We start from the raw sequence: 16,030 nt of genomic DNA, 5'->3' as shown, positions 1-16,030 counted from the left end.
TTGCAAGGTCTACATCATTATCTGTTGATGTCTGGCTCCACTGCTGTGACCACAGATCAGCATCCTCATGGCTATCATCCAGCACATCCACATCTGACCCTGCGAAGAAAAGGAACGAAACATGCGTGTACCACCTCTTTTCCGCCACAGGTTACTACAACATCATACGACATCCTCAAAAATTCCCGACAGTTCACTTTGCCCCTATCGACTTCTCTGGGGAAAAAAAAAAAAAAAAAAAAAAAAAAGGTCTCCCCCATACAATGAGAAAACTAAAACAACAAACAAGAAAAATGCAACTCTTATTGGACCCACCAAAATGCGAGAAAAAGAGAGATAGAAAGGAAAACACACACACACACACACACACACACACACACACACACACACACACACACAAACGCGCGCGCGCGCAAAACAAAACAAAACAAAACAAAAACACAAATTATCCCTTGATACAAAAACACCAAATGTAAACATGCCATACAATATTACACATACAATAATTTACTCCTTCCATGACCATAACGCATATGGAACGCTATGCATCCACTGTTGTCCTTCTCACAGAGACCACCTCCTTCTGCTTGCTTTGCCTAGCCTCTGCAATCGGGTCACTTCCCTGTAATTGAGGTAATCCGTCTACCATTCCTTTAAAAGGCTTTACTCTACTCATGTGGATAATGGATGCTTTTGTTGGCAGCTGCACTTTAACATTTACAGGCGAAGTCATCTCCATGACCTGGTATGGTCTGTGGTACTTCGTCAAGAATTTTTTCGTCTTTCCCTTAGGTGTATATGGATTCATGATTAATACCCATTGATCTAGCCTGTACTGTCATAAAGGTCCCAACCGCTTATTCGGTTCTTCCTGCCTCTCTAATGCTTTTGTACTGGCCTTCTGTACCCTCTTCCAGACTTCCCATATTGTTCATGCAAATTCCCTCACTGCGTTCCCTTTAGCTCCCAATTTTGGACATAGAATGTCAAATGGCGATGTTATTTTTCTTCCATAGGCCACCTCGAATGGTGACATTCCAACCTCCAAATGTATTTTAGTGTTATAACTCGATACCAAATATGGAAGATAACCGTCCCAGTTATCATGGTTTCCATTCACATAATAACTTCGCATTTTTGAAATTGTCCTATGTACTCGTTCGATTCTACCATTCGCCTGTGTATGAAATGGACTGGTACATAATTTTTAATTCTCCATAAACGACACAACTGTGACATTAATTCGGACATGAAGTACTTTACCTGATCTGTAATTATGGTATCAGGCACCCCAAACTTCAATAACCAATTATTGACTAAAGCTTGTGCTACCATACTTGCCTGTTGGTCTGGTATTGCGACCATGGCTGGAAACCGCGAAAAGTGATCAATTATAGTTAAAACGTAATGATTCTTTGCTGGTGTTTTGTTGTATGGCCAGCAAACATCTAGCCCAATAAACTCGAATGTTTTCGAAGCCTCTGGTAACCGCTGCAATGGAATTCTTGTGCATGTCACATCTGCTCACTGCGCACATGGCACACAATTTGCTACATATTGTTCCGCTTCCCTTCTCCGAGTGCAGCATCAAAATCATTCTGCTACTCGTCTTCCCGTTGCTCAACAACCACCACCACCACCACCACCATGCCCCGAGAGCATATGATCATGGGCCTGCTTTAAAACTTCCTCTCTAAACTCTTTGGTACCACTAGCCGTGGTCCACACCTGGTAACTCTACCACAACAAATTTCCCTCCACAATGAAATATGGTTGAATTCTAAAACTCTGGCATTCCTCATCCTCTGCTTGTGCCCTTTGCCATTCCGCAACACTCTTACCCATTACTTCTAATGTGTTTAATTTGCGACTTAATGCATCTGCATTCCCGTGTTTCTTCCACAGCTTATAAATTACATCAAAGTCAAACTCACTCAATTTTATAGCCCACCATGTTAATTGACTAGAAGGATCCTTGAGTCCCAGTAACCATCTCAACGCTGCATGATCTGTCATGACCTTAAACTTCCTTCCATAAAGGTAACAGCGAAAATACATTACTCCATATATTACAGCCAATATCTCCTTTTCCGTTGTGGAATAATTCCGCTCTGCCCTATTTAACTGTCTACAAGCATACACCACCCGATGCTCCTGTCCATTCAGCATTTGCCCCAAAACACATCCTACTGTGCCATTTGAAGCGTCACATGATAAGATGAAGTCTTCTTCAAAATTTGGATACACCAACACTGGATCAGAGACTAATCTCATCTTTAATTCATCGAAAGCTTCCTGACATTCCTCCGTCCATTGAAATTTAACCCATTTCTTTAAAAGCTTTGTTAACGGCTCGGCTATTTTAGCAAAATCCTTTACAAATTTACAATAATATGAACATAATCCAATATACAATTGTAATTGCTTCATTGTATGTGGTGTCGGGAAATTTTGGACTGCCTCTGTTCACCAAGAATCGGTTTGAACCCCTTGTTCACTAATTACATGACCTAAATATTTGACCTGTGTCTGCGCAATATTACATTTTTCTAAACTTAATGTTAACCGTGCCGATTGCAATCTTCTAAAGACTTCTCTTAAACACGATACACATTCCGGTACATCCTTCAAAAATTCTAGAATGTCATCTAGGTAAACCATACAAGTCTTTGGTTTCAATCTCCTTAAAATCCCATCTAATAATCGCTAAAAAGTTGCCGGTGCATTCTTCAACCCGAACAGCATACGTATATACTAATAGTGCCCCCCAGGAACAGTAAAAGCTGTCTCTGTCCTATTCTCTGGCGCTACTTCCAACTGATTGTATCCACTCCGTAAATCTATTGTCATAAAATACTTACATTGTCCCAGATTGTCCAATGTGTCCGTGATATTCGCAATCGGATATGCATCCGAAATGGTTTTCGCACTCAGAAACCTACAATCACAACAAAACCTATATTTCCTTGTACCATCCACCGACTTCTTAGGTACGAGAACTACACTGCTTGAATATGGACTATCGATATGCTCTATGATTCTATCCCGTAGTAGTTGTTCTATAAACTCCTCTAGTAGTGGTTGCATATGATGTGCTATCCTATATGGTTTCCTAAACATTGGTGTATTTTCCTCCATTGGTATGTGATGCTTCGTAATCACTGTTGCCGGTAACCTACACTCCATTCCAAATAAATCGCTAAATGTCAATAACAATTCCTCCAACGCAACCCTGTCGTCTACCTGCTAATGCTGTAATTTTCCCCTTAATTGCACTGCATCGACGTTTTGCTTACTGCTCACCTCTAAATTCTCCCTATTGAGGTCATCTTCATCAAAAACCCCCAAAGTGGCCAATAACAACCCTTTTGACAAGCAAAATTCCACTCTGCCGAAGTTATCTATACTTACAGGAACTCTATAGTCTCATTCCACATAACTTGTGTGAGCTAAACTCCTCCGCACAAAACAGTGCGCGTTATCCAACTCCTCATTACGCAAGAGTGGCTCCACCATGTACAACGTCTCCTTTGGTAAGTCCATATTTATCGAAACCCAAACTACCTTCCCTGTAGCTGCCGGTATGTTATCCTACTGATCGACTTTTAATGAATCTGTTCGCAGTTTAGCTGATGTCACCTTCATGTTAAGTACGCATTGCGACATTTGTCCATTTGCAACCATTTCCCCCATGCGAAACATTCTTCCATTGAGTTCCACTGTTTGTTGCCACACATCTATATTCGCACGATGTTTGTCAAGGAAATCCAGTGCAAGAATCACTGAATACTCCTCACCTACACGTCGTAACACCTCTACCTGCTCACTAAACTTAGTTCCTGTGATAACGAATTGAAGTATCGTCGTACCCAATGACTCCACTTTATTATCGTCCACCCCATGTAACCTATAACATGGTGGCTCAAGCCTTCTCCTGTTAAACAGGTCCAGACTACTAACAGACATGTGTGCCCCCGTGTCAAGCAGAAAGCTCCTCTAAGTATGTGGCAATCCTTAGAGCCACTGCAAGATCACTAGGATTCTCCATTCTCACCCGACGTGACATCTCCGGTGGTACTCCCTGCAAAAACACATCTAACACCCTGTTCTCAGCCTCTTGTAACAGCACTGTATTAGTCTCCCCATTCTGTGACAGTTCGAACATTTGTGCATTCAATTTTCGAATCCTGTCTGAGGAAATCTCCACAGTCTCATTTCTCCTCATAACTAATGCACTTAAATTTTCACGAAAAAACCTGGTACTATTCTGTTTTTGGTACCTCTGGTGTAAACCAGCCTCAAGCTCTGAGAACATCCCCACATTGTTCAACATTTCATGGTACAAAATGTACGACTTGGCATCCCCTGTAAAGCATAATTTCGCCACTGTCAACATTACAACATCTGACCACCCATTGGCCTCAGCCATTGTGATAATGTCATTAAGGAATACTGGCACATCCTCCATTGTTTTACCCGAAAAGGAGTTAATCAATGCTGTGATTGCCGGGTCAAACAGTCTATGACACTCCATGACCTGTAATTTACTTTCACCTGATGTCCCTTCCCCTACTCGCAATGCCTCAAATCTCCCTGCTAATTCTTCATAATTTTCTTTGTCACTTAGCCTCACCTCTGACAATACCCGAATTTGCTCTGTTAGAGCTGCTACAGCTTCCGCTGCTTGCCATGTTTCCACCATTCTTGCTTATAGCTCCTCTGTTGCCATTAATTTCACTCTGCTACTCCTTAAACTTAGTTCTTGAAGCGAATCATCGCCCATCTACATTCTGAACAATTATGCGCCAAATGACCAAATCTCTTACAAATAAAACAATTTTTTGGCATTCACTTTGTACACGGTAATCCATGGCCTGACAGGTTACAAAAATTACATTGCTTAGGCGCTATGTTATCATGTGCCCCCCATTTCCCCTGAATCCAGATAAATCTACAGGCTCCTCCGGCCTTACAAAAGGCACCTTTAAAAAGTCCATCCTAATTAACAAAAGAATGACACATAAACCACAAATCAAACGTCACTCACCCCTCCACATTGTGCTCTCCTGCAGGTGAACAGTCCTGCTTTCCTCCCTATGCTGGTGTGGACGAACACCTCCCGATTGACAAGGCGTAACAAGAAGTGCACAACCACTCGTCACAAACACAACCAAACACCTCAACTACCCCTCTACACGGGCACACCACAAAGATGAGGGAATGGAAATCTGGTACCAGCATTTTAAGCAGCACCACTTCTGACACCACTGTTGCGGGGTTGGGGGGTCGAACCCGGGGCTCCAGATGGCAGAGCTGATGTCAGGAGGCTGAGAAAGTTCAAGAGCCTTGAGGGGCAGTGCAGAGTGCGGTATTAGGTAACATTGCTTCATTCAGCTAATTTACAGTACTCGACGGTGAAGCGTAGTGTCAGCATGTCGCCCGCCGATGTCCCGTAAGTCCAGCTGGCTCAGCAGACTCCTGGTAGGCCGACACCGCTGCTGTCGTCATCAAAGCTGCCCGCCGATGGAAGTTGGCCACCACTCTCCCGGTCGCCGCGTGCCAATGCATTGAGACTTGCGCCGCGCTGCTGCCCACGATTCCGGGGGCTACTACAGCCCTTGGTCCTCACCGCTCTCTGCCCCGTTTGGCCTGCTCTGTCTGACCATGGGACGAAGATGGATGTACTGGTCACCCATGGCAGTTGGGCCGCCGCTGCTCCCAGGACAGTACAGGACTTGAATCCACAGCCTCCTCGATGCTGTGCCGCAACTTGCCACTAGTGGTGCTTGCCGGATGGCAACACCCCCGCCATCTCTGGCGCTAGCCCCCTCCCACCTAACCACCCTCTGGTCGCTTTCCAGGAATTCCTTACCTTCAACTTAGTCTCACCATCCTTCCCCAGGTCCCTTCCCCAGAACACAACCTCCACCTATAAGCTCTGCCAGAGTCATCTCATCTTAGGTTCAGCATAACCTCCTATCTGCTTAAAGTCTTAGGCTTCTACTCTCTTGTCCATATTAAAACTGCCAACCACCAACAGTACCTGCATTTCAATGGCTGTCATTGGCTCCACACCAAAAAATCCCTCCCATACAGCCTGGTCACCTGGCCACCGGGGGATACCCAACATGCTAAGAGTCTCACCAAAGCCTTCATAGACAGGCACTTGTCCCAAAACCTAGTCCACAAAATGATATCCCATACCATTTCCCCCCCACACCCCCAATCCTTCCACCACACCCAAGATTCAGCCACAAAGGAGTACTCCCTTCATCACTCAGTACCACCATGGACAGCAAAAACTCAACCACATTCTTAGCCAGGGTTTTGGTTATCTATGATCATACCCTGAGATGAGGTGCATCCTACCAAGATCCTTCCCACCCCTCCTAAAGTGGTGTTCCTTCGCCCACCCAACCTCTGCAATGCCCTCGTCTATCCCTATGTTACTCCCAATCGCAACCACTTGCCAGAAGAATCATATCCCTTTGGAAGCGCAGGTGCAAGGCCTGCCCAATTGAAGCACCTAGCACTTTCTATTCCAGTCCTGACACAGGCTTATCCTTCCCCATAAGAGGCCAGGCCACCTGTGAAAGCAGCCACGCAATATACCAGCTATGCTGCAATCATTATGTAATTTTTTATATCAGTATGACTACCCCCAGCTGTCAACCAGGATGAACAACCACTGCCAAATTGTGACCAAAAGCAAAGTTGACTCCCTTGTGGCACAACATGTAGGTAAACATACCATGCTTCATTTCAATGGCTGCTTCACAACTCAGATCATCTGAGTCATCCCCACCACCACCAGCTTTTATGAACTGTGCAGGTGGGAATTACCCTTGAAACACATTCTCTGCTCTTGAAATTACGCTGGCCTCAAATTATGGTAACATACTATCCCCACACCCCCCCATCCAACACTTTCTAACCCCCCTGTCCTATGACCTCCTCCCTATTCTTGGCTCACACTGTCTGGGTGCCAACCTTGGTCAACGCATCCACCCACCTTTCCCCTTCCCCGTTCCTCTCATTTTTCATTCCCTGCCCCCTTCCTACCCCCACCTCCCTGTCCCACAGCCTCCCAACACTGTGGCTTCTGGCAGTCTACTCCGTGTGCACTCTGCCAGACAGCACTCTTCTCTCCCCCCACCCATACATGCTATCCCTTCCCCTTCCCCTTTCCTGCCCCCTCCAGACTGCTGCTTCCATTATATGTGACAGTTGTATTCTGCTCCAAGCTGTCAGAGATGCTTGCCATATGTGCGTGTGGTGCACCTGCTTGTGTGAATGAATGAATGAATGTGTGTGTATGTGTTTTGTAATCTACCCCTACCTCACATCATTTGCTGATCATCACTGACATCATAATGAACTCTTTTAACAAGCTTTGAGAGAAATAAGATTTTCAGTAAACTTTTTACTTATCTTCTTTTTTCATAGTTGGCCCCAGTTCTTCACGTCTAGGGGCTGATTCTTGAAGCTGAAATTTTTGATATTACAGGTTCTCATGGTTCCAACTGACATAATAACTTCTGAAAGAATTGCCTGAGCAATTAATTTTTATTCTCTCTTACATTTTTCTGTATCACACGGTCTTTTCAATTTCCGCTTCAAAATCGAAAATTGCATTATCGCCAAAAAATAAAAACACATCCGATCACATCAGGGGCATGCCCACTACTAATCCATTCTGCAGTGCTAACAATATTCCAAAGAATTTACAAATTTTCTTGACAAGTAAATGTCAACCAATTTATATCATTATTTTATAAATGAATCTAGAAGTAAACATAATAATATCGTCAGATTGTGCTGTTAAATAATAGGAACGTTAAGTGTGCCAGATATTTCGTAATTTCAAATATTTCTTAAAAAAAAAATGTAATTTTAACTGTACATATAGAGCTAGTACATATCACTTGTAACGACGAAAGTAAAGTAATTTCTTTTTATGGATTATAGCCTGGAATATACCACAGCATGTACAAAATCATGTGAAATTCTTTTAGAAAAACAGCTGAGATAGTATTAACCTGTTTAAAAAGTTTTAATTATATTTGGCATCGACTACTACTGTTGAGGAAAACTAATGTTAGAGAGTGTGCCTTAACAATACCCCCGCACAAAATTTGGAAACAATGTGTTTACAATATTTTGTGACAGACTATAAGGTTTGCCAAACAGTGTACAAAATGATGCCAAAAGATAGAACACAGATGTATAGAAGTATCTGAGACATAACATATTACAGAAAACACAAGAAAGAAATCTACTATACAAGTCATAATCTATACATATATCAGGACATGGCATTCAGATCTTCAGATCTATGGAACATTCTGTCCCAGGACAAATAATACAAAGTCAAAACTACAACATTACAATACTAAACTATAGAAATAGGTGCAGCAACAATGTAACTTACTAGAATTACAAATCGCAAGTTTACATCCATAAAATCACACCTTCAAAATCTTACCGGAAGAATATACTCAACCATGAGTAGAAATATAACACAAAATCAATCAGCCACATAAACCAGAGTATTTAAGGATATGTTGACTTACGAAAGGACAAAATAATGAAAAAATATTAGGGCCTATGCTTACAATGTGGGGACTGATCCATGAATCCAAATAACACTGGGCACGAACCAGCATAAAATATTTCGACACAACAAAATGAATAAAGTTCATAATCATATCAATAGGTTAAATCATATGTAAAGAGTAATTATAAGAAGCATCTAGCCTCAGTCAATAGTTGCACACTCTCCTTGAGTACACATACACAGTCGTGATGACCAGGGGTGCCCAAAACAGAGTTAAGCATGAGTTTGCCCACAACTCAAGTTCCAGTCAGATCATCTGTGAATTTGCTGTGACCAATATGTAAGTGATATATTATGACTGGTGCTTTGAGAGAAACCTGGAGTGAAATTTGCCACTCATAAGTAGTCTCTCTGATCACTCAGAGTTTGTTGGTAAGGTCGGTATTTTGCCATACGGTGTCCCATGTCTTCAAGATATGGTGTCTGAGATATGACCAAATGTCAGTACATGGAGCTAATAGTTGTAACATTTCTATTGCAGTTGGGTCCATGGCAAGTCCGTATACATGTTCATGATCTGGAATGCTCACATAACTCGAGTACACAGAAAAGTTAAGGACATTTCTGCTCTATGGTGGTCATATAGCAGGTCCTGAACATTAGAGATTAGCATTTTTCATGTTTAACATTGATCTGTTGCTTGCATTCCACTTAAGGAATCATTACATACAAATAAGTTCAGGTTTGGGAGGTTTACAATATCAGAGAGCTCAAAATACAGATGTCAGTTTGCTGTAAATGTACTGCACTTTTTCGCTGGAGAGTGTTGCTCAAAACCTGCACAAACACAGGCATAAATGATTTGTTCACTGACATCAGAGTCATCTGCTCAAACGATTTTTTGATGTGTATAATCATGATATACAGTTAAATATTTGTCTGTAAGTGGTGGAATCGGTAGTCCCTTTAGTGTTACAGTGCTTCCCATCCATGTTACTGGCCTAGGGACATACCACAGAGGAGTCCGAAATGTGGTTCTTTGCACACAAGCAAGTGGTGGATGCTGTAGTTTGCTACATATCTCAGCTGACCTATCAGTACAAAGGAGGTTCACAGGCAGAGAAATGCTTCCATTTTGGAACAGAATGAGCCAACAATGGTGTTCCAGTTGCTGGCTGATAATGACTATGTATTTCATCAGGAACAGCTGGCTTTGTACTGTCAAGAGAGAGATGCCCACGTCTACAAGGCGGCTATAATAAAGCTAGTGCTACTGAACCAGAAGCAACACACCTATACTCCTAAGTAACATAAAATTAATGTTTCATAAAATCTACATAAAACCAAGAGTGGTGTACAGACTTAACTCTGTAAAAATGCTTCTCATGAGATTTCATTGCTAAAACATAGTACCTGTGGTTCTGGTCTCAACCTCATGTCCTTGATATAGAATCCTGAAGTTTCCATCCTGCCATATGGAATGGTGGAGAGGTGCAATATACACAGAACACTTCTACAAATAATGCCAACAAGACCATGAACCACACAGTGGTTGTGATATTGTTGATTGTAATTGCAAAGAGTGTAGCACTCAGCACAGGTCCCTGTGGGACTCTGTTCTCCTGGATGCATTGGGTGCTGTGTGTCCTGCCAACTCATATCCAAAACAGTCTGAGTAATAAAAATTTCCATATTAAAATGAGCAGGCAACTCCAAAAACTCAACTTATCCAATGTAGACAAATTGTGATAATACCATGTTGTATCGTACACTTTTCATAAATCAAAGAACACAGCAATCTGGTGTCAGCATGTGCAATGGCATTTTTGGCTGCAGACTCCAGCCTCAGAAAGCAGTTAGTGGTAGACCCAGATACACAGTAGCCATATAGGAATTAAGAAAGTAGTCTACATATACATCTATACTCCACACATTGGCTTGGGGTACTCTTGGTACTGCTACCTGATCCTACTTCCTCATTCCATTCCTGAATGCCACATGTGAAAATGACGGTTGGTTAATCTCCATTTGAGCTCCAATTGCTTAGATTTCCTCATTGTGATCATTACATGAGACGTGTGTGGGAGGAAGTAACATGTCACCCGACTCTTCCCGGAACACACACTCTCAGAATTTAAGTAGTAAACCTCTCCATGATCTGCAATTCCTCACTTGTAGACTCTGCCACTGGAATTTGTTGAGTATCTCTGTAACTATCTTGTGGCAGCTAAATGACTGTGATAAAACGGGCCACTCCTCATTGGATCTTATCTATCTCATCTATTAATCCAACCTGGTAAGGGTCCTAGGCTGACGAGCAATACTCAAGAATTAATATGAATCTCAGCTTGGCATCTGTCTTTTTATCTGTTTCATGTGGTCATTCCACTTTAAGTAGCTTTTGATTGTTACTCTCAGGTATTTTGCAGTAGTTACTGTTTGCAGTCAATTGTCACTAATATTTATTGTACAGTAGTGGACTTGTTATAATATGTACACACAATGTTTGACACTGATGTGCATTCAGGGTCAGCTGCCAGTTTCTGCACCATTCATTAATCATCTGCAGTCTTGCTGCAATTCACTAAAGTCTTCCGTTGCTGCTGCTTTCTTATAGACAACACATCATACGCAAACAGCCTGAAGGAGCTTTTAATATTATCCACTGGATCACATATAATCCTATCACACTTCCTTGGGGCATTCCTGACACAGTCTTTACATTGTCAATTTTGTTCCATGAAGAGAGATGTGTCGAGTTCTATGAGGCACATACATAAAGTGAGTTTCCCATTTGTTCCACAGCTAAGCAAACCATTTCAACCATTCATTCATTACACAATTTTGGTAAACATTTTTGGAATACAGTGATCAATTAATTGTTATATTTAGATTAAAGTTCAGTCTTGATCATGTTATGTCTGTTTTAATGAGTAACCGGTTTCGGTTTTTTCTATAAAACCATCATCAGACCCATTGGCTCCCTTGGGTTGGTAGGTGGAGCTCTCCTTGCTGCTGTGCAGTCAACTGACTGATGATGGTTTTATAGAAAAAACCAAAACCGGTTACTCATTAAAACAGACAAAATGTGATCAAGACTGAACTTTAATCTAAATATTCATTCATTAACTTGAAGTATGAAAAGAAATTTGCAAGATTTTCTGATAGATCTGTCTCCAGGATCTGAATGTGCAACTTAATTGTAGGCTTCACACATGCTCTTTGTTATGGATTTTTGAGTTGCTGTTAAATTTTATCTATCAGTCTCCATGCAATGTTTTTTGTACTAAGGACATGCCGGTCTGTTTATGCAGAATTTTCCAAATTTGTAATGTCTTTCAGCTTTGATCATGATTGTTTCATGTTTGACAGATTTCGACAAAAAGTTCTCAATTCCCCCAGTAAGTAAACATATATCCCTTGCCCATTTTGCATCATTCACATAACATTTTAAAACAGTTGTTCAGGCACATGCAAGATACTGTTGTCAATGAATTACCAGAAAACCTCAGTTGGCTGCTATCTGAGTCCACTAGAAGACTGATAATGTATCATTATAGTTGCAGATCATGTCCCAAATAATTGTATATAGTCATACCATCTTTGTGTTTCCATAAATCTTCTGGATGGTGGTGATGTACGTTCAGTTGCTACCAGAATTAACTGTCAACTGCAGCAATATTGGAATCTCCACTGCAAATTCTGTGTTTTACTCCACTGATTCATAACTTGTACAATAAGCATCACTATGAAAGTGTCACTGTGTAACAGTTTCAGTTTTAGTTTCAATTAAATAAATCATTTCACATTACTGTCATTCATTAGTTTCTTACCTACTCAAACAAGGATAATATCGAAAAGCATTGCTATTTTTACATATCTGCAAACTAGAACAACTTTACATTATGATAGTCAATCCAGAAATTGATAATTTCTATCTCATCCAGCTTCCCTTAAAAATAAATATCACATTTACTTTATTCTTCCAGGCACCTACCTACAAATCCCGTAAACTGCACAGCTTTTCCAGAAACATCTTTGGCAAATTGGACACCCCTTGTCATGCTAGGACTAACTGGTCGTGGCTGTGCTACAGGCTGAATATGTGATACCAGAGCAGGTGTCCCACGCTGTGTTATCAAGTTTGCTGCCTTACTTGCTCCCCACACTAATCCATTTGACACATACTTGGCACCTAAAAATGTGATAACAAAAAATTTTAAAAATGCATTATGTTCTAAATAAAAACTGTTCTACACTGAGGATAAGGTATATTGTGAGCAGGTGCAAATATTTTAATCCTTCCTATAAAAATTTCATCAAAGTATACACAAAAAATTAGATACTTGTGTTGATGTGATATTTATATAAAATAGCTATGATCATGATAAGTTATAAAACATTATGTCAACAGTTTGAAAATGAAAGTTAAGAAAATTATTCTGCATTGTAGTTCTACTCTTCTTGAAATATCTCGACATACAAAATTTTTCGTCCATCACATATGCATAAAAAATAGTTCCAATTTGTATATAAAATAAGATTTTATATCCACATGGCTTATAATGTTATTTACATTTATTTACTTACATATTTATTTATACCCTCAAATTATATGGAGCAGCCAAGCTGAAGCTACACAATTGTAAAACATGTCATTACATATGCAAGAAGTAAAATATTTACCAAAGAAATTAAATATGAAAGCATGAGATCAACCATCAAATTATCAACAGAAGATTTGCACCATTATATCTACGTCTTCATCTAATTTATACTCTGCAAACCACTGTGCAGTGCATGGCAGCAGGTACATCCCACTGTACCAGTTGTTACGCCTTTTTGCTATTCCATTGCTTAAACACCCTTCTGCATGCTACAGTTAGTCTATTCTTGACTTTGTGATCACTATGGGAGTGATGCACAGGGAGTTGTACAATGTTCCTAAGTTCATCATTTAAAGTTGATTCTAGAAACTTTCTAAGTAAACTGCACTTGAAACACCTGTATACCTACAAACGTGTAGGCTTAGATTCAAGAGGAACAAAGAATCAAAGAATTAGCTCACAATAGAGGTTGTCTGTTCAGAAGTGTACACCTTTGCACATCGGAATATGTTGTTGGGTAACATTCAACAACCTTTAACTCCACATTGTTCACTGTAACAGGTTTGGAACCTTCTTGGCATGTTGGCTACTATTTGGTTGAGATACGGCTGCTCAAGCCTGTCCCACTCTTTGGTTGTAACCCTTATTAGGTCATCCTATGTGTGAAAGACTTCCTGCAAATTTCATTGGTCCCAAGCATGCTCAGTCAGAATAACGTCAGCTGTACCACAGGTTGATTGCGGCCTACTGTAGGACGATGTCACAAAATCGGTGTTATTTGCTTCCTTTATGAAATTTACAGTGGATATGGATCTGTACCAACAAAGACTATAGACAGGAGCAGGAATGGTGGAAAAGACTGAAATAGCTTGCCACAAGGAAAGTTTTCTGGATAGATTTGAAAATCTGACTTTCAACCTCATTTTTCAGTTCTTTTGGAAGCTCATGGAAACTGTCATCAGCAGAGTATAATCCGTCCATCATAAGAATAAACCTGATGTAAACAAACACAAATGCAATGATTGGTCAGAAGCCATTGCACGCCACACTGGTTTCGTTATGCTCTTGGAAGTAGGTCCTACTTATGTATTAGATATCTTATTACCGAGTTATGTTCAATGAAACTTTAAGATATTCAAATGAATTAATAGCCATCACACTTTTTCTTAATCACGCTTTAGCTACGTAGTTTTTATTTTAAAAATCATGTACAGTCACAGCCTCTGCAGCATTGTGCTCCAATTGTCGCACTGCTAATGTGCAGTAAGAAAATGGCTGAGGTTGCGCTCTGTTCCGTAGTGAAACACACACATGGAACACAGTTAAAAAGTGCTAAGAAATAAGGTGTTATTAAAGTTTTTCATAAATTTACAGAGATAATCGGCTTTGAAGCTTTCTCGAGTGTTGTAAATAACACAGTTGGTAACTGAATGAGCATTGAACGTGTAGTGCAATCAGTAGTGGAATGGAACGTAATCACAAAATGATTATTCGTGCGGTGATTCAAATCTTCCCGATACCGTTTTTTTCATTCAATTTGAAATACCTACAACTCATGATTATAAAACTCATCATCATGTTTTATGAATAATGCATGTCTTCTTGTTTCTAATTACATATTGGATACGAATTTCCTGTTTCCATTTCAAATACAAATTCTTAATTAAAGATTTTTAATGAAAGACTGTTCATAAAAGTTGTTAAAATTAAGAAAACATAACAACTTAATTTTTTAATGCGAAAATGAAAAACCAAATCCTCTTTATTTGGACTATGTCCACTGTTTTATACCACAGAGGTAGATAAGCATCATAGAAACATGAAACACAATCATTTTCACAGCATCAAGCACAACATACAAATGCTGCATTTTTACATTTTCTACTGTACTATTACAATATAAACCCAACAGAACTGAACTGGAGCCAAGCTGCGGGATTTGACCCGAGAAGTAACAAGACTGTTAAGTTGCCAGACGTACTGGAACTAACGCATGTATTTTTTCACACGTCACTGCCAAACACTGGTAGGATATAGAACGGTTCTCGTCATAAAAGAAGAAGAGAAAATGCTGCACCTGGTTGGCTTCGTGGATTCTGTTGTTGATAGGCTCATTATCATTTCATTTCACACGTCACTGCTGAAAGCTGGCGGGATACAGAATGGCTCGTCATAAAAGAAGAAGAGAAAATACTGCGCCTGGTTGGCTTTGTAGATTCTGTTGTTGACAGGCTCATTATCAACATGGCAGGTGACACTTCCAGAGTAATGTATTTCTCGGATTCTAATTAGGAAGGAGCTAAGAGAGTACCAGACAACTAACTGTAATTAATACCTTCAGTAGCTTCAATATTTAACTATATGGTGAAATCCTTCAATACTCTCTTACGTTACACATGGCTTATACAGAAGAAATTAACCTGTGGTTAAGTCAGGAATTTTCATCATTCTTGTTTTTAATTACAATAGTGCATTAGCTAAAACGAATAATGTGTTGTGGTTTTCGTCTAGTCATCTAAGAAACATATTGTGGGAGATTTGCAGTGTGTTATTTCATTCTGCTTAAAAATTAAATGACAATCAAAACTGTATTGCTCATCTCTTTTTACTTGTGAACTGTGGCTGGCCACGTCACTGCAGGCTAAGGCTAGCTGTACCAGCTGACCAACCAGTGTTGTCCAAGGACTGACTAAGAATGTGAAAAGCATAGCACAGATTACTCCATTTCTTTAGTAGCTTTTCTCTGTGAATATTCCTCTGTAAGTTATTGTCTTACCACACACCAAGAAATTTGATCTCATTGACTAGCTCTGTTGTTTCATTGTCAGTTAGTATGGGTTCCATTTACATATAGTGATTTTTAGAG

General features: G+C 40.2%; 1 protein-coding gene across 2 annotated transcripts in view; it reads right to left on the bottom strand.

The window, feature by feature from the left end:
- The window catches only part of LOC126474910 (protein spartin), a 97,381-nt gene that overhangs the window by 34,776 nt on the left and 46,575 nt on the right, over positions 1-16,030 (bottom strand). For both annotated transcript variants that reach the window (XM_050102406.1, XM_050102407.1), the window contains exon 6: positions 12,555-12,752. In XM_050102406.1, coding sequence (XP_049958363.1) covers positions 12,555-12,752 — 198 coding nt within the window. The remainder of the gene's footprint in view (positions 1-12,554; positions 12,753-16,030) is intronic.

This window comes from Schistocerca serialis, chromosome 4 (assembly GCF_023864345.2).
Source record: "Schistocerca serialis cubense isolate TAMUIC-IGC-003099 chromosome 4, iqSchSeri2.2, whole genome shotgun sequence".
NCBI lineage: Eukaryota > Metazoa > Arthropoda > Insecta > Orthoptera > Acrididae > Schistocerca > Schistocerca serialis.
This window is presented reverse-complemented; position numbering and strand designations above follow the sequence as displayed.